The sequence below is a fragment of the Apus apus genome, chromosome 15 (assembly GCF_020740795.1).
Source record: "Apus apus isolate bApuApu2 chromosome 15, bApuApu2.pri.cur, whole genome shotgun sequence".
Lineage (NCBI taxonomy): Eukaryota > Metazoa > Chordata > Aves > Apodiformes > Apodidae > Apus > Apus apus.
In genome coordinates this window covers 13,582,056-13,600,439 of record NC_067296.1, presented here as the reverse complement: position 1 = coordinate 13,600,439, position 18,384 = coordinate 13,582,056, and the positions used below count along the sequence as shown (strand labels likewise).

General features: G+C 47.2%; 1 protein-coding gene across 7 annotated transcripts in view; it reads left to right on the top strand.

Annotated features, from left to right (window-relative positions):
- KCNQ2 (potassium voltage-gated channel subfamily Q member 2) overlaps nt 1–18,384 on the top strand; it is a 64,095-nt gene that overhangs the window by 22,530 nt on the left and 23,181 nt on the right. For 4 of the 7 annotated variants that reach the window (XM_051632933.1, XM_051632932.1, XM_051632936.1 and 1 more), the window contains exons 4-11: nt 610–785; nt 1,905–2,030; nt 4,272–4,382; nt 5,041–5,136; nt 5,827–5,921; nt 9,140–9,169; nt 13,488–13,556; nt 15,473–15,502. In XM_051632933.1, the coding sequence (XP_051488893.1) occupies nt 610–785; nt 1,905–2,030; nt 4,272–4,382; nt 5,041–5,136; nt 5,827–5,921; nt 9,140–9,169; nt 13,488–13,556; nt 15,473–15,502 (733 nt within the window). Of the gene's footprint in view, nt 1–609; nt 786–1,904; nt 2,031–4,271; nt 4,383–5,040; nt 5,137–5,826; nt 5,922–8,711; nt 8,767–9,139; nt 9,170–13,487; nt 13,557–15,472; nt 15,503–18,384 lie in introns of those variants that run through there. The other 3 variants (XM_051632934.1, XM_051632939.1, XM_051632935.1) reach the window with 2 other exon arrangements.

Here is an 18,384-nt window from a genome sequence, read left to right as displayed (position 1 = left end):
GTGGAGCCTGCTTTCGAATGTCCAGGCACTGGCAATGGTTGGATGCAGGATTTTAGCTCATTCTGCAGAAAAGCACTCGTACCGTTTGCATAGGAACCAGGGAAGAGGAAGGTTCATGGGATCTTTGAGTCTGTGACATGTAGAGCAAGGTGCTTTTTTTGGGCCTTTTCTACATCTGAGCAACCTAGGATTGCTCTGGTGGGTCTCTAGATGTTCATTCCCAACTCAGATGGGGGCATCTGCACCTCTGGAGAGCTCTGGGTGACAGGCAGCTGCAGCTGATTAGAAAGGGGCATGTATTTTGCAAGGATTTAATCCAGTTTAGCTGTGTTAACACCGAATCATATCAGAACTCAGGCTTTGCAGTATTTGACACATTTTCTATGGGAAGGCTGAGCACAGAAAAAGAGAGTAGGATGTTTCCAGAAGGTGTGTAGTGGCTCTTTTCACCCAGGTTGATTTCTGCCATGTCCTTCCAGCAGAAGGTACAACTGATCCAAGACCCCTTTCTCACAGAGCCTTCTGCTGCTGGTGGCAGTAGGTGTGCTGTCCCATTTGGGAGGGGTTCAGCAGCGTTTCTTCAGCTTTTCATGCCCTCTGTCTGTGCAGACATCATGGTGTTGATCGCATCCATTGCCGTGCTGGCAGCGGGGTCCCAAGGAAACGTCTTTGCCACCTCAGCACTCAGGAGTTTGAGGTTCCTGCAGATCCTGCGCATGATCCGCATGGACCGGCGGGGTGGCACCTGGAAGCTCCTGGGCTCTGTGGTTTATGCACACAGTAAGGTGAGCAAACTCCAAGTAAGAATATTGGGTCACTCCTCATGTTTCTCCCCACCAGAGACATAGCTCTGGTTCAGTTCTCCACTCTAAACATCTCCCAGAAGTGGGGAGGTTGACAAGCCACCGCAGAAAAACACAGGTAGCAATGCAATATCAGAGACACAAGGTCTGATGGAGCTTCCCAACCAGTAGAAGAGAACAAAGAGGCATGTTTAAGAGTTTGCAAGGAATATCTTGAACATAGCGACCACCTGCACACTGATACAGCTTGTTTCAGAGAGTCAGCAATTAGCCAGCAGCCTCATTAAGCACAGATGTTGCTGTGAGCTTGCTGTCTAGGATTCACTCTTCAAAGTGGATGTGCTTCCAGAAGCACATCCTGTGAGCACGATTACTGTGCTGGGTTCCTCTGTCCCATGGGAGCTCACAGACTAGTTGCAGAACCAATCCCTGGTGTGAGGCACCGTGGCCTTTCTTTGGCTGGGAAAAGCTGATAACTGTTTGTTTCCTGCTACTGAATTTTTGAATGTAACATTTATCCTGTTTTCTGCACTTTTTCCCCTGAAAAGCTTAGCTGGTTTGTCCAGAAGTAGGTAAAACTCATAGGGAATTCATGGATCAATCTGTTCCACCCTTGAATTAACTTCAATTAAAAAAAAAAAATTCCTGTGAATTTTGAATTAAAACTTCCCTGATATTGGGGGGTATCGTATCCAGACCCCAGCTTTGTAGCTTCTCCCTAGTTAGTGGAAAGGGACCTGTCCTAAGCAGAGTCTCCAGAGATCTGGGGATTCCCATATCAGTTTTAACCCCAGTTCCATGTGTGAACTGGAGAAATATAATTTTTTTAGCCTCAGTTCCACATCTTGAAATAGCAGAGCTACTAACGCTCCTCCTTTTGCTGTGTGTGTTTAGATGATGGGGATCACCCTGTGTGTGTGGCAGTGCCACCACCAATACATGGTCCCACCTCAAAAAGTGGCACTTCTGATCTCCAACTGAAGCCCCAAAACCTAAACAAATGCAAGGAAATTCAGATCCAACCACAAGCAAGTAACTCAGCTTTTGGAGATGAGCACCAGGACTGCAATTATTCTCTTCCATCCCTTAATGATCTTGCAGGAGCTGATTACTGCCTGGTATATTGGCTTCCTGTGCCTCATTCTGGCCTCTTTCCTGGTGTACTTGGCCGAGAAAGGAGAAAATGAGCACTTTGATACATACGCAGATGCACTCTGGTGGGGTCTGGTAAGTAATTCTAGAACAGCTGCTGGTTATTAAAATAAAATGTCCATCAACCCTCCATCTTCTATCACTTATGTGAGAAATCGACTTATGGAGTGCTTAGTTAACATTTTTATTAAAAGGCTTCAGGCTGCTCCATTTAGCTCTTTTTTCTTAAATTAGTCCCGTAGAAAATGTTGGGGGATCACATTTCTTGATTTAGCTGGAACAGCAGGGAAAATTGGAACTGACGTGCTCTCAATCATGGGATTTAGCTCTGTCGTGACACTAAAGGCAGGTCTGATAAAGACCCCACCCTATGGGGTGCTTTGATCAGCATTTTGCCTTTTAATTATTTAAAATCATACTTGGGCAACGTGCTTTTAAACATGCTGGAATAAATTTTGTAAAATTGATAGGGTCTAAGTGCCAGAAAGACTTCAGGGCTGAAAGTATTCCCCTCTCACATCTTTGCTGACAAAGGAGGAAAGGGCAGTACTTTCAGTTTGCTGTGTGTGTGCTTGTGAATTATTGGATTACTCAATTAACAAAGCGAATTAATGACATTCTAATCTTCTTGCATTATTGTTCTTCTGCTCCGACACTGCAGCACTTGCTTGGCCTTGATTGCAAAGCATGTAAAGAAAATCCCAGATTTGATCAAATCTCAGTCACAGGCTTGGGAAGGAATCAGCTGATCAAGCAGCTCCTCTGTTCCAACAAAGGGAAGAAGCAGGGACAGAAAAATAAGAACAAAGCCAAATTTGACATAACTAGAAAATAAACAATGAGGAAGCAGTGGTGACCCAGAGGAGAGCTCAGTTGTGGGAGAACCATGTGCAAATTTATTTATCCCTCCTGCTTCCCGGGTTGAGGGAGCCTTTGGCAGAGGATCATCTCTCCCCATGTCAGGATGTGGAGGTGCACTGGACTGTTTTGCCACTGAGAAGATCAGAGTAAATTCTGAGCTTCATTGAAATAGACAGATTTTAGTCATTGTCCAACTCACAGATTCAGTACAGGTGGATGTTAAGAGATGGACAAACTAAATCAAATTTCAGGTTCAGAAACTCATCCCTTGGTCTGATCTTAGCAGATCCAATTCTTGTCATTGTGATGATAAATTAGAAAAAAATTGTAAACCAACTTTGCAGTGATTATGGAGAGAGCATTGCTTTGACTTTGTTTCAGTAAGGAATACCCATGTGGATGCATTTTCTAAATGCTTTGCCCAAATGGCATCTAATTGATAGGGCTATTAGTGGGTCCAATTAAACAATGCTTTGGGATCATTCTTCCATTTGTGTAAAAGTGATTTTATTCCAAGTTGAACTTGTGAGGTTTCCAAAGCCACATCAGCATGGTGTCTGCTCTGGTCCCCAGGGTCAGCTCCCTCCATAGAGAGGGACAAGGACAACTTTCCACTCGGCACATGGACCGTTGGGGTCCATCGGGGAGAAATCTCAGAATTCCTACTCAGACCAACTCTCCTTGCCTCACCCTGCCACTCCCAGGCTCTCCAAATGCTCTTGGAAGCCTCGGGGGATACACAACGCTTCCCACTAGTGATGTGCATGGCCAGAAGTGAGACAATGTCTTTTCCAGCTATTTGGGAGTTCAGGGGATTCTTTGTCTGCAACAAATCTCTCAACTCCTTCCCCAGAATGCAGGCAGCAGCTCGCCAGCACTCTAGGGACATTGCAATGATACTGAAGAGGGGAATAAACATCCCTAAATTAGGTTGTATGAAGCAGCCATAATTCATCCTGTCAGACTAATATAATATGCTGGTTTTAAATAGGAAGGGAGACCAGCTAATAGGCACTGCTGGGAGGGTCAGCAATAAACAGAGTGTCAGCTCTTTATGCATGCCAACAGCCCTGCCTGCTTCCTGAGATGCCAAAAGGGGGCTTGGGGGGACTGTGCTGGTTTGCTTCCCCTGCTGAAGAGACAACCCTATCTCCCAGGGGAGGCTCTGAGCTGCCACAAGCCTCTGCACCAGATGGCAGCTCTCTCTGTGTCAGCTCAAGGCATGAAAATGCTCCCAACTGGTGTGAAAACCCAGCAGGGAGCCTGTCCCAGCCTCAGGGCATCACTGCTCCCCACCGAGCTTTCAATCCCAAGTACCTGAGGTTCTCCTGGGTACCCCAGCTGCATCTTAACCTGGTCCCACATACACCCCCCCAGTGCTGAGAGAATTTTGGCTGTGATCTTTTAGTTGTCAGGCTGTCTGACCAGGCACTGTGTGGATTCTCCTCCCTGCAGATCACTCTCACCACCATCGGCTACGGGGACAAGTACCCACAGACCTGGAACGGGCGGCTGCTGGCAGCAACGTTCACCCTCATTGGTGTCTCCTTCTTTGCCCTCCCAGCTGTAAGTGGGGGCTGAAGCCTGATGCTGGGGAGGGCTGAACTCAGCCACGCTTTGTCCCCAGCTCCTGGAGCTGGTGGCAATGCAACAGCTATGACCACACAGAGACAACCCTACTGCAACTTCTCTGTGGCTCTTGGGTCAAAAAAAGAGGGAGGAGAGAGCAAACCCTGTTCAAATATCCACAGCTCAGGCACTGTGTGTGTGAGCAAATGGATGGAAACTTCAGATCTGGCTCTGTACAGATGTTTGTGAAAGTGAAACCATGATTTTCCTGCAAAGGGCTGTTCCTAGGGGTGATCGCAGCATTTCAGCAATTATCGCCATCCCTTTTGCAGTGTATTTCAGTGTTTCATGGATATGATTTTCTCCTATGGGATAATTTGCTGAGTGTCAGCACAGAGGGGTTAGATTGCACTTTATCAGCTGGCTAAAGGTAGATTTTGGTAAAAGCAGTAATTCCAGTGAGCACCAGCAAATTCTGCTGCTCTTTCTTTGGGAGCATGGCTGCCAGGGCTGCCTTGGATGGAGGCTTCTCCTTCCTTTCCCTGTTTCAAGCAAAAAAAATAAGTCAAACCACTGGAGGGAATGTTTGTTGAAACTTTTTAGTGAAAACTTAACTAACACTTTGCTAACTGCAAATCTTTGTTCTCTTCCCCAGGGCATCTTAGGTTCAGGGTTTGCTCTGAAGGTTCAAGAGCAACATCGACAAAAACACTTTGAGAAGAGGAGAAACCCAGCAGCGGGTCTGATCCAGGTGAGGACCATGTCCAGGGAGCCTTGGGGGTTGCATTGCCCTGATTTTGGAGGGTTTAACAGACTTTTAGAAGTAGGGGAGGAGACAGGCAGGTGAAAAATGAGGCTGTGTGTGTGAGGTGTGAGACAGCAGCTGGTGACTGGTCTTGCCTGGGAATAAATGCCAGGAAATCAACCATGGGAAAACAGCATATGTGGTAGGCAATCAGGGGGAGAAAAGGAATGAAATCCAGCCCAGCAAGACAAATGCATTAGGACAGTCTGTTTTTCACCCAACTTTTTTTTTGTTTCTCCCAAAGAGAATATTTATACTGATATAAAGTTACAATTGGGGGCATTTTCTTCACAATAACAGAAGCCTGTGCAGAAGGCTGGCCTTAGTGATTTGGAATTAGTCATTTGACATTCCCCTGATCCTTGCTCTGCAAATGTTCTAACTCCCTAATGTGCAACAACACCCATTTGATCCCTGACCTCACCCTGCCAGTGAGTCCCTGGTACCCACAGCTGGGCTGTCATGGTCAGAAGTGTCTCATGGTACCACCCAAAATGTCCTGTATCAAGCCAAGAAAAAGGCAAAATGTTGGATCCAGCCCACAGGAAACAGAGGAGCACTCTATTAGTGAGTTTATAAAGCTGAGGGTAATGCTGCCTGTACCTGTCTCCACCACTCCCCATCTCTCCTCCACAGGCTGCCTGGAGGTTTTATGCCACCAACCTGTCCCGGACAGACCTGCACTCCACCTGGCAGTACTACGAACGCACCGTCACCGTCCCCATGTACAGGTACCTTCTCAGCCTCCCTCTTCAACTGCCACCTTCATGATGCCACTGTCTCCATATCAATTTTTGTTATCTGGATATATAGTTTATGTATTTATTTACTTTCTTTTAGGTTGAAAAAGTTGATTTCAAGAGCTCTTAAGGGCTGGTATATGCTTTTTTTTTTTCTTTTGGAGTTGTGTTGGTTTTTTTCTTTGGTTTATTTTTTTTCATTTTTCTTTTTGGCTTGATTTTAATTTCCCTGTTATTTTTTTTTTCTTTTCATGTCTGTCTGTGTACATGCTCTTTTCACCTTTATTTCTCCACGTCTGCTGGTAGTTGCATTATGTTGTGACAGTTGCTGTGCCGGGGTGTGAAGACCTCCCTCCCAAGCTGTCCTGGACTGTAGGTAAATGCCACCCTCCTTGTGCCCTTGCTGTGGCTCTTCTGCTGCTCCAGCTGGTTTCTAATGGTCCTTCTGCCTTTTGGCAAATTTCTGTCCCTCCCATGTCCCCAGGTGCGTTTGCCTTGGGTCTCCTTTTCTTTTTTTTTTTTTTCCTCCTAAGAGGAGGAAAACCAAACCAGGATTCAGTGAGTATTTCCCCACTTCTTACATTTCATTTATCCATCATGATCTGTTGGTGGAGCCATGATGGGTGATGCTGATGAAGCACCGTGGTGTGTGTGCAGCTTCCACCTGGCTTGCTTTAAGGAGAGGGAACTTGTTACTTTACCCAGGCATCTTTTTTTTTCAGCTGAAACAACACAGGCTAGAGCAGGGCTGTGGGAATTCACAGCCCTTTGGGATTTGGAGCCTCTTGGAGAGAGGGGGACAAAGTCCCCTGCCATGCCTCACTGCCCTCTGGGACATGGGGGATGGCTGCATCCCCCGAGTCACTCTCTGGGTTGGTGGCATTGAGGAGGAGGCTCCCCTGGAAGCTGAAATGCAAAGCCTTGCAGTGGATTTTACACTGCACAGCATCACAGGCAGGGCTGGGCATCCCTTTCTGGTGTGTTCTTTGGGGCCAGCCTGATCTCACTGGATTTGTACAGGAGTTGGACATGTTGGGTAGATATTCCTGTAGCTTCATGGGGCTTTGGGTGTTATGGGGCTCCTTGTGCCTGTCTCCCTGCTCCCAAGCAGGGCTGTGGTTCAGCACCAGGTTGTGCTGCTGTAGGTGTGAATCCCATTGTGTTTTCCCTTGTTGTTAGTGCCTTTTAGCCCTTGGGAGGACAATCTGGATACATTTCCTAGGGTAAGCATTAGCCTGTATTTGAAACACAGCAGCCAGCGTGTTAAACCATCTTAAAAACCTGTTGGAAGTCACATTGTTGTGGCCAGTAAGTTTTCCTTTAATTTCTTCTCAGCGTGTGTCTGATCTGTTGCATTTTCCCTAGAGATTTATGAACTGACTTCAAGATTTTGTTTAAAAAAACCAGCCCAAACCAACAACCCAACAAAACAAAGCAAAACTGTCTTCCAATAGCATTAAACCCTCCCCACATCAGAGCTTCCCCTCCCAGTATTTGACCTTCTGGCTGTGTATTTGTGGCAACAGCTGAGATCAGCTACTGGAGAGGAAGAGGACCAGAGCCTGTTCCAAAGTCCGCTGCAAAAGGCAGAAAGTTGGGGGCTGGTTTCAGTGGACTTTGTCAGGTTTTACTGCTGTTGGAAAGACTCAACTTTCCACCCAGCCAGCCATACAGTGACACCCTTTTGCATGAGGATGTACTGGGGTAATTACTTGCTAATGAATCATGTGTTTCCCATGGACCTAATGCACAGAGAAAACTAAAGATCTCCAGAAGAGGCTTGATGTAAACTTTGGGGAGCAGAAAGGGGGAAAAAAAATGCAGTTTAATGAGAAGCCCAGATATCTTGAGTAAAAAGGCAGGATAAAGGGTCGTAGCAGTTTTGTTGGCTCATGCTGTGGGTGCTGCTCCCAGCACCCGCCCTGAGCAGTAGCATCACCCTGGGCTTCCCTGAGCAAGGCTTTCTGCTCTCCCAGCCTCACCCTTAAATCCCAGCTCCTGGCTGTGCACAGGCCAGGTGAGCATCACCTGGGACAGTGTGCTGTGGGTGCTCTAGGGGGTACAGCTGTTAGTCAAACTGAATTTTTCACCAAGAAAGCAGTGAACCTCTTTTGAATATATTTGGATGCAGTAATTGGTTAAAAATATATATATATATTACAAAAAGGGGGTAACTGTATGTTCTGGCTGCAGCTTCCATTACTCACACTGTCCATCTCTCCTTGTCTACCCACTTAGCTAACAGATGCTGGCAGCCCTGTGCTGGTGCAGCCACACAAGTGGTTAGGAAGTGGGTTGGAGGAACACAATATCCCTGTCTCCCTCCTGGGTGCCTGGGGGTGATGTGCAGTCACCATGGCCTTGGCACCCTTTCTGCTCAACATTGAGCTGCTTATTGCTCATAGCCCCGTGACTTGGGCTCACCTGGCTTCCCAAGGCACTTCCAAAAAGACTGGCTGCTTGGTGTGAGAAATTGGTCACATGTGCCTTGGAGGAGTTCACGTGTCTCCAGAACATCACTGCAATCACTGCAGTAGAGCTTGTCTCACTTGTTTGGGAGAAAATGTGGTGGCCTCTGAGAGAATCTCAGATTTTAATCTTTAAATTAAAAATGTGGTAGAACCAAATCTGAAATTTGCATGAGGCTCCTGTACATGCAGGTGTGGTTTGGGCTTGTCATGCATGCTTAGCTCAGTGTGCCTGGACATTGTAATCTGTTATATGCATCAGCCACTGGATTTACAGGAAAAAAAAAAAGTCTTCTCTTTATTGTCACCCTAGAACAAGACCATGATCTCATCTCTGTTCATGCCTTGGTCTTTAAAAAGAGCTATCAGCACATCATGCTCAGTCTGAGGAGCCCCTGGCTGATGGGACCGAGGGCTGTGGATGTCTCAGGAAGGTGTCTCAGAGGCCCCCACATTTCCCCTGCTCTTTGGTGCCAGTTTGTTTCAGAGCAAGGTGCCAGCTGCCTGTCCCCAAGGGTGACATGGGCACACGCTGGTTTCTGAGCCGGCTGCAGTGGGAGTGAGCTAAGCCCATGCTCCCGTGCTCATGGTCACAGAGCATCTGCTCCTGGGGATACAATTTGTTCACATGCTAATTTTCTTTATTCTGTTTCTTTTCCCCTTTCCTCCACCCCACCTTTCCCCCTGTTTTTTTTCTTTCTCTTATCCCTTTGGTTTTCTTTGGTGAAAACACTTGAAAAGCACGCAAACGCAAACGTACGGTGCCTCCAGGTATGAAGTGCATGTGACTCTGAAACTCTATGTCATTGTCACTCCTTGTTCTTCGTTTGGGACTGTAACATACAAAGCTTTCAATTTAAAACAACAACAACAAAGCAACAAAAACCCCACCACCAAAAACCTCTGAAGGTTGGGTTTTTCAAAGGCATAAGTGAAAGCCCAAAGCAGGCTCCCCACCCTGCTGCCCAGGCTGAGCCCATGCCCCTCCATGTCCAGCTTAGCTATTGGTGCTCACAAGTGTTGGGAAACTCTTGGCCAAAATGACAATTTAAGGAGGGAGAATGGGAGAGTGCTTGATAAGCTTGCTTCTTTAAGGATGATTTCTTGATGGTCTTACCAGCCTCCTGCAATTCATACGATGCTTGACCAGAAAACTTCCCTGTTCACGCTTCCATTTTCCCTCTGCCATCACTTCTGCATGTTCTTCTCTCTCCAGCCCTCTTTTCCCATCCTTCCTTGTACCACTTCTCTCACTCCATGCTGTAGGAGCTGTGCCCACCAGGTAACACTACGTTTGACAAATTTTCTGAAATGATGATCCAGGGTTTCCCCCAGTCTGATTTTTGGAAAAGGAGTGATCCATCCTCAGCAGGACTTTTCAGTTTCATTTTTTTTTTTCTTCCAAGACTGACCTAGAGCCCAGCAGTTATCAACCCCAGTTATTTAGTCTGGACCTTAGCCTTTGGGATCAGTTCAAATAGAAAAAACCTATACATGGCTGGCTAAGATTTATTATAAATAATATTATCTCAGGTTCTGCAGACAACAGCAGATCTTAAATCCCAAGCATATTTTATATGAGGTGGGATCTGAAGGTGTAGTCAAGTCAATATTTTAAGATGGGGAATAAATTGCTTGCATTTCCAGTGAGCCAAGTTCTGTTCTTAGAGCAGTTTAAATCCTCACTAGATACATTAATGCTGTTAGAGCTGATGTGATTTAGTGCCTAATTTCCAAACCTGGTTCCAGTTCTCACAGATGCAAGTTTTACAGCCTCAGTAAATCACACTTAGCACTTAGCATGCTTAATTTACAGCAAATTACATCAATGAATTGCAAGTATAAAATTATGAATGTATTTTCCTGCTGTCCTGAACAACAGTTTGGTTTGAGAATCAGACATTTTTCTACTGCTGGAAGTGAAATAGGAATGTGCCACTTCCACCCCATTTCTTATAATAAAACATTTTATTAGTTTCATAAATGTTCTTAGTTATGAAAAATAGCTTAGGCTGGAGACATAAAGTCATGGTTAGGGTAATAATTGGCTCCTCATGGGAAATCTAACACAGCATGGAGACTCATTTAAGTCCTCATCCCATTCCAGCATCCATCTCCTTATCACCCTCTTCCTAATCTCTCATTCTGGGGCTGTTCAAGAATCCATCGTGGTCTCTGTGCATCGTGGTGTGTGTGTCTGTGCTCCCACCCCTCTTGTGTGCTCCTCATCTTGTGTGGTTTTGATGATGTCCTGGCCAGAGGCATGACATCCCTTCTGTCCCCAGATGCTTGAATGTTTTCTATGCTACCAGGAATAGCAAATTTGCCTTCTCTTTGGATGGGAGAGCTGGCACTGGAGTTATTGTGGTGTCTGGCTGTCCTGGGTGATGGGAAGCAGTTGTAGGTACTGCTGGGTCACCTGCACCAGCCGGTGATCAAGTGTTGCTGTGGAAGGTAGCATGAGCTCTGTGTGTTCCTGTGGTGTGCAGATCTTCTCACCTAACTCCCCTTTAACCAAAACATGCTTCCCTGGCTAACCAGTGACACATGAACCAGGAGGAGAGAGAGAAATCATGAGATGCCCCAGCCAAAGGTCCTTTCTCTACATCTCTGGAGGACACAGTGGCACCTGTAGCACCTGTCCCCTGGGCACATGCACTGGTGCAGGGTGCCCTCCAGTCAGCATCTTATAGCAAAGCGCAGCTAAAGAGCTCTGCAGAGTCTGGAGGTTCTGTTGAAACAGTGTAATGCAGTAGCTGTTCCTCCAGCTGCTCTTGTCATACCAGGTTAGGCTGAGAGTTCAGGTCAGGCTGAGTTTCAGGTCAAGTACAAGGATGATTTTACACCCATTTTTAATAATTATTGTTCCAGTAAAGCAATGGGGTTTTTTCTGCCATGTGTGCTGGGCACATCACCCTACCACAGAAATGGTGAATTTCTGGATATGCTGGTGTCTTGACCTTTGCATGGCAGCAGCTGTGGTGGCCCAAGAGGTTGCCCCTTGGAGCATGATGTAGACCTGGTGTTATGGGCTAATACAAAGGAAGGAGCTCCTTTGGGGTCCTGAATCCTTCAGTCCAGTGAGCTAATGAGCTCTTCAGCCCTAAGATCTGCATCGGTGGGAGCTCTGAAGTTGTGATCCCAACTGAAGAAAGTGGGGCTGTTGTCTTGTGTACTCCTGGGTATGGACTTCCCTGAGAAGATAACTGCCCACAGAGTGGTTTTGCACCGTTAACTGCTGAGTCTGCTTTGTGCTTGATTTTATGCACCAACTTCTCCCATCTTGGAATGAATCTGCAAAAAACCCTACAGCGGGTTTGAAGAGAGGTGACAGCCCAGCACTCTTGTGCCGCTCCTAAGCACCAAGGTCAGCTCCTTCCTGCCACCTCGAGTGCAGAGGAGCATTAATTCATCAGATCAGGAGGTGCTCATCTCTGGATGGAAGCAGACAGAGAGGGACCAGGGAGCTGTGCCAAAATTTTCAGGGCTTTTAAAATTCTTTTCTCCATACTTAGGATTGGAAAATTTTGATTGCCTCCAGCTCGTGGACATGAAATCTGCTCTGCTGAATAACTGTGTTTTTGCAGATGAGTTTTGTGCTTTTTCAGTTAGAGTAAAACTGTTAAGTTATTGGTCTCATAATGGCTGAAAAATGTGGGCATAAATCGCTCTGCCTTTATTTCAGTGTTAACAACAGCCCCATTTCTTACAGCACCTCAGCCAAGACCAGTTTGCAAGCACTTGCACCCTTTTCTTTCCAGTTCTAAGATACAGTTTTGGGATGGTTTGAGAAGGTCTTTCTAGCTTTCATTAAAACCTCCATGGCTCACTTTCCAGCAAATCCATAAATAAGTAGATGTTGCCTTGGGGTTGTGGCTTTTTTTTTTTTTTTTTTTGCTGAGGCTCCCAACACAGGCAGCTGCAGGCAGCCTGTTCCCAGCCCACCAGCAGCCCTTGTCCTTGCCTTCATCCCTGCAGTGACACATTGTCCCTCTTGTTTGTGACAAGCATAACCAGAGGTGCCTGCTGTGCTGACCTCCCGCCCTAGGGGCATAGTGATGGCATGTGGCACTTCCACAGCTTGACAAGGGCACACTGGTGGCCTGGAAAGGAGTTGCAGTAATCCCTGGGTTGAGCCCTGTTGGCCTTGACCCCAGACACAGGGTCCCTAAGTGTGCTCTTAAGGAGATGCTGCTCTTCCCAACCACGTTCAGCATTTTCCGTCCTTCCTGACACCTCCAGCTGTCATCTTTCTCAGTTGAAAACCTCTGAATATCAAGGTTAAATATTTATGGAGCAAGGCCCAGTCTCTGGGGCTGATGGAAGAAAGTAAAAGTGGACATGGGAGCTAATTTGGTGGCTTTTAGCACATAACAGGGGGATTGTTGAGGTTTTTGAATTATAAACCAGGATTTCTAATGTCAGATTTTCACTCTTCCTGAGAAAGGAAGGAAAACTCATGGTTCCTTCCTGATCCAGAAGGCAATGAGACTTGATTTTTGCCTCAGCCAGGGGCAAAACCTGACATGGGCAGTAGGAAATCTGTTAAACCTGATCCTAGAGTGCTCTGCTGTTTCTCCTGGGATGCTCCTATCCTTAGGTCCTTGTTTTCCCTGCCCCATAAGCTGCTCCTTCCAATACCTCCACATTCCCAAGAGCAGCAGAGCTGAGTTTTCACATTTGCCTCTGAAACTGGAGCTTCTCTCCACAGCCAAAGCATTGACCTCCAGGGGAAGCAATACCAACTGCTAGACTGCAGGTGGTGAAGCGTCTTCTGCCAAAACCCTGTCGTGCTGCTCAGAGACCCTGGCAGCCACCTGTGTTCTGGGAGGTTCCAAATCTGGTGGTGCAGACAAGTTTCTCTCTCTCTTTTGATGTCACTATTTCTCTCCACCCTCTGCTCTGCCTTAGGACACTGTTGGAAGTAGCCCAACCCCTCTCCACCCTTTCTGTGCTGTCCCCCAGTTGCAGTTGGTGGCACAAAGCTGGTTGTAGTTGAAAGGATGGGGCAGTGGGGGAGGTTTCTGAGACAGGAGGCTCTGAAATCAGCTCTGCCTGACTATTAATTCTCTTTATTTTCTCCCTCTAGACTCATCCCTCCTCTGAACCAGCTGGAGCTCCTGAGGAACCTGAAGAGCAAATCAGGACTGACATTCAGGTTAGCAGCAGAGTTAAGAGAGCTGGGAAAGCACACACTTTGTAACCTTTTCCTTTCCTTTTTTTTTTTTTTTTTTTTTTCCTGCCTGCCTTTTGATTATGGACAACTTTGAAGATTTGAGAGGTTTTGGCAGCTGGCTCCCCATGGGTCATACAGTGACCTCCTCCCCATCCCCCTCCCCTTTGCTATACATGAGTTTCTTCAGCCTAACTTGGCTCTGGAGTAACGTTACAGTGCTTGGCTGAAAGTGCACTAGTGTTTTCAAAGGGTCTCATCAAGGTATTGTTCCTGGTTTTCCTCTGACCTTTCTGCTCTTCACCACCCTCAGAGGAGACCCAGGCCCAGGATGTGTCAATTCATTCTCTGTTCCCTCCAGCCTCCCCTCTCCTCCCCTGAGAGCAGGCAAAGTTGTAGCAGTGAGAAAATGTTGCTAAATTTTCTGTGGTGAGGTGTATGTGTTTGGCCCAGAGGACCAGGAGTCCTGCAGCTCAGATGTGTGCTTGGGAGGGGCCATTCAGGGTTTCTTCAGCAGGTGAACCTGCCCTGTTTGGTGGATGGGAGGTGTGCAGACCCCAGGAGGGATGGAGAGGAGAAGCTGGCTGTGCTGGTGGGCATCGGGACCAACTGGGGAGACATGGGATGGGACCTGCCCTGGGCAGGGGGTCTCTGCAGAGAGCAGAGATCTGTAGACCCCACATCTGCAAAGTTGACAATGTGAGCATTTGAGCTAGTGGCTGAGGCTGGGCTTCCGAGCTTGTCTGAGGAGCAGAGGGGCTTTTTTTAACCCTCTTCAGACTGAGGGAGAGGAGTGGGGGTCTGTGTAGATCTCAGCAGTCACTGCTGGGGGGAGGCAGGTCCAGGGCTGGTGCAGCATCTTGCTCAGAGCAAATCTAGCTCCTCCTGCCCAGGTCTTCTCCCAGTCTGGTTTGTCCCTTAGACTGTCTGATGTTACAGGAGGCAGACCCTCATCTGCTATGGAACAGTCTGCTCCCTGCCTTGTGGGGCTGCAGGGGCCAGGCTGCCTCAGGGCCCCCCAGTAAAAGCAACTTCCCAGTGGGAAGAGCCTGAGAATCCTTAGTTGAAGGGAAAGCTGGTTTTCCTCATTGCTAGAGTGAAATGCCACCAAGATGCCTGGTCAGTGAAGGTGAGAAGTTCTTCAGTGTGGCGTTAGCTTGGCTTGTGGAGTTACACCTACCCTTCTGCAGGTGTTTGATTCACTTTGTCCTCAAAATCAAGGAATTTTCAGGGTGATCAAGTGGTTTGGGATCTCAGTAGGAAACCACATCCCAAAATTATGGCTTTCCACTCCCTCTGTGCAGCCATTGACAAAGAAGCTGCCAAAGGCTTTGGAGGCAGAAGCCTCACCTGGGGTGTCAGGATGTTGAGGCAGGGTCTGTCCTCCTTCCCACCCATGTCCCCTCCCAGCACCATGTGTTAGCACTGGGGTGTGGAGGCAGAGGTCTGACATTAGCTCTGTCCCATAGGCCAGGAAGGGAAATCAAGTACACCAGAATCAGGAGAGTCCTTCAAATCCTTCCTTATGTGCAGAAACAACCCGGGGTGGTGCATTTCCAAAGAAAGGGAGCTGCTCCCTGAGCCCACAGAAGTCCTCCTGTGCTCACACAAATCACACAACCATCAGGTGTGTCAGTCATGCATAGGCACAAGGATGAGTTGGGATAAACTCTTCAACCCTGTGCATTGTGTGTGTCTTCTCTGAGGTGGTGTGAGTCTCCAGTGATCTTCTGTCCGGGCCAGAAACTCCAGGAATTAAGTGCTCCTCTCCCTTTCTTCTGTCCACAACTTCCACTTAGTTGTATTGTTTGGTATTGTCCTTTCGTTCTGTTTTAACAGTGAAGCAGCAACATCTCTTGCCACCTGACACCATGCTAATGTACTATTGCTTCTGTTTAAAGGAAAGAGCAGCAGCCCGAGCCATCGCCAAGGTCTGTATCGCCGCCCACCTGCCATCCCCATGCATTACCTGTAGGTCTGTGTACGTGTGTGTGTGTACCATGTCGTGGCACCCTCCAGGGAAGCATTCTAGGTATTCACGTGCTTTTTCTGTGCTGTGGCAGTCCAATGTATCTACGTGTAAAGCTGGACCTTAAATCATATCCTCCAGTCTGCCTCGGGCTGTAGCTGTGAGGTTAGTGAGGCTGGGAGGGGGATAGAAAGTGGTGGGCAGAGCTGGCAGACCCTTCTCTGGGGTGATGGAAGGGCTTTGGTTTGTGCTGCTTTATTTGCTTTTGTTGCTGGAGTTGTAGCTGGAACAGTCTAAGGCAGGCTCAGGGAGTGCTGATGGGCAGGTGATGCTTTGCCTACGTCTCCATCACCCAACGCCGTGCCAAGGCAGAGGGGACATGGAAACACGAATGTCACCAAGTCAGCAACTTCTCCTGAGCTCCTCCTGCTGCAGGGCACTGCCCAGGGCCGCGTGGACCTGCTGCTCCGTGGGACACAGGAGGGCTCTCTGACAGGCACAGCGTGGCATGGCAGAGACACCCTTTCTCCACCCTGTCCCCCTTGGCCTCACAAGCTCTGGATGAAGCTCTGTCCCTGCTCAGTCCTCCCCTGATGCCTCCAGCCCACCCTGCAGAGCGTGCTCGGCTGGGTACCCTCTGAGACGTGGTGAGCACCTTCCAAGGCCAGCCATAAATCTATGGGACAGCTTTTCTCTCTTCACACTTCCCAGGGAAAGCAACAGGGCTGGTATTTGAGATACTTCTAACGTACTTTCCATATCCTTAGAAGTATTAAATTCTGAGATTGTTTTTTCCTATGTTTTTCCAGTTCTTTTACGAAGTTAAGTAGTTTTAGGACTGAATATATATATATATATATATATATTTCCCCCCCCCCCCCCCCTTGGGAGGCAAGATGAAAAACTGATGATCTGTGGAGATCATCTATTTGGCTTTCAGATCTTCCATCTCCTATCTCAAAACACAGCTTACAGCCTAAATATTTTAAACACTGAAAATGGATTTCAGAAGTAAAACTAGAGCCTGGCATTTTGCAGATGTAAATCTCTGCTGTGCCTTCTGGCTCGTAAGAGGTCATAAACTAATTTTTCTCTGGCATAAAATCCAACCAAAGATATCTGGGTAGATATGGTGCTGACTAAAGGAAGGAAAAATTCATTCTTCCTTCCTTTTTTTCCCCTTACTCTTTTTTCTGTCTTTCATTTGATCTTTTCTTTGCAAGCAGAACTTCTGTAGCACTTCATCTATTTTCCTGCCAAATGAAGAAATCACCAAGATCATGTTTCATCTCTCCAGAATTTTTTTTCCCTACATAAGGTCTCAGCCTGTACAGTGAGAGCAAAGGCAGCCTCCATCCAGCTTTATAAAGCAGAGAGCACTACATGGGAGATGCTCCCTGGGAGCAGACAAAGGCTGAAGTCTTGGCCACCCGCATGTGGCTTCAGGTCAACATTGTATCCTGCATCATCCTTTTGGATGCATCAAAGGGTAAAAAAACATGTTTCTCACCAGCATGTGACTGTGCAATGAAGTGAAATCTCTATTCAACCCCATCAGCTCCATAGCTGAGGAAATCTGAGGACTGATAGTCTCTTCTAGGGTCACACCAGCCATCGTCCCTGCAATTGGAGGCACTAATTTTATTTCTGAGGAATAAGTGTTATTTCCTTTTGAATCTCAGTCCTGTCTTGCAGGGTTCATTTTCACAAATTAAAACACTAGGTTGGATGTTTTTCTCCATAGATGTTGCAGGTTTTTCCCTGTTTATTGCTTTCTTAATCTTATGTCACAGAAAGAAGGAAAAATAGCCTTTCACTGCCCTTTTCCAGAGTATTTATTACTATATATAGCTCCTTCATCAAGATGATTTCCAAATGCTGCTTTCCTGCTCTTGTAGTGGATCTGTCTCCTGTGACACTGGTGGGTTTGTTGCCCTAAGATGCTAAACCTGAACCCAGGAGTGCTGAACCTGAGGGTCTGGAGCTGCTGTGGATATGGCATCAGAGTCCTTGCTGCATTGCTTAGTTCAGCTGCCATTGCAGAAGCAAAGCTTTTGCCTTCTGTGTTTATTTAGGGCACTATCAATTCTCTCTGCTCCCATTGCCCTTGCCCATCTGGTAATATCTCAGACCTCTGGAAGGAATTTTGCACAATGGTCCCTATGTTCAGGTGGCCCCAAATCACCTGTTTTTTTCCAAATAACTCTTTAGATCTTTTACATTCATGTCCCAAATCTCCCACCCACTTTGATTTCCAGCAGCCTCCCAGTGATGCTCAGTGTGTCATCCTGCCCCTAGAAAAGAAAACTCATCCTGTTTCTCAGCCCACTCAATGGTTAATCATCCAGCCGTGGTCTGTCACTGCTGTTTCATGTGAGAATCTCCTCAGGATGAATTGTCTCTTGTAGCAGACCCCAGCACCATGCTTTTATTGCTACAGCTGGCAAAGGATTTACCACTTCCCACTTCCATGGATGTAAGGAAGCACAGTCCTCATCTGGGGACAGCTGGATCTTCCTCCCATTGTATTTATCTGTAGGGAATGGCTGATTTCCTGTATCCCTCTTCCCATAATTCATTCACCACTAAGTCCTTACAGCAAACAAAGCAGAAACAGCTTTGTCACTGTTTTGCACCTGAATGTGTTTGAAGTTAGAGAAGGGGTGCTGGCAGGGCCTGTGGGAAGGGGCTGTGCCAGCCCAGCCTTGCAGGGGCAGGGAGCATCCCAGTGGCTGCCAGATCCTGCCCTCCAGCTCCAGTGCTGCTGTAGCTGCACTGATCTCTGCCAAGATGATACTGGGAGAGCTGCTGCCTGGGGTGGGACAACATAGGGGGCTGATGGGT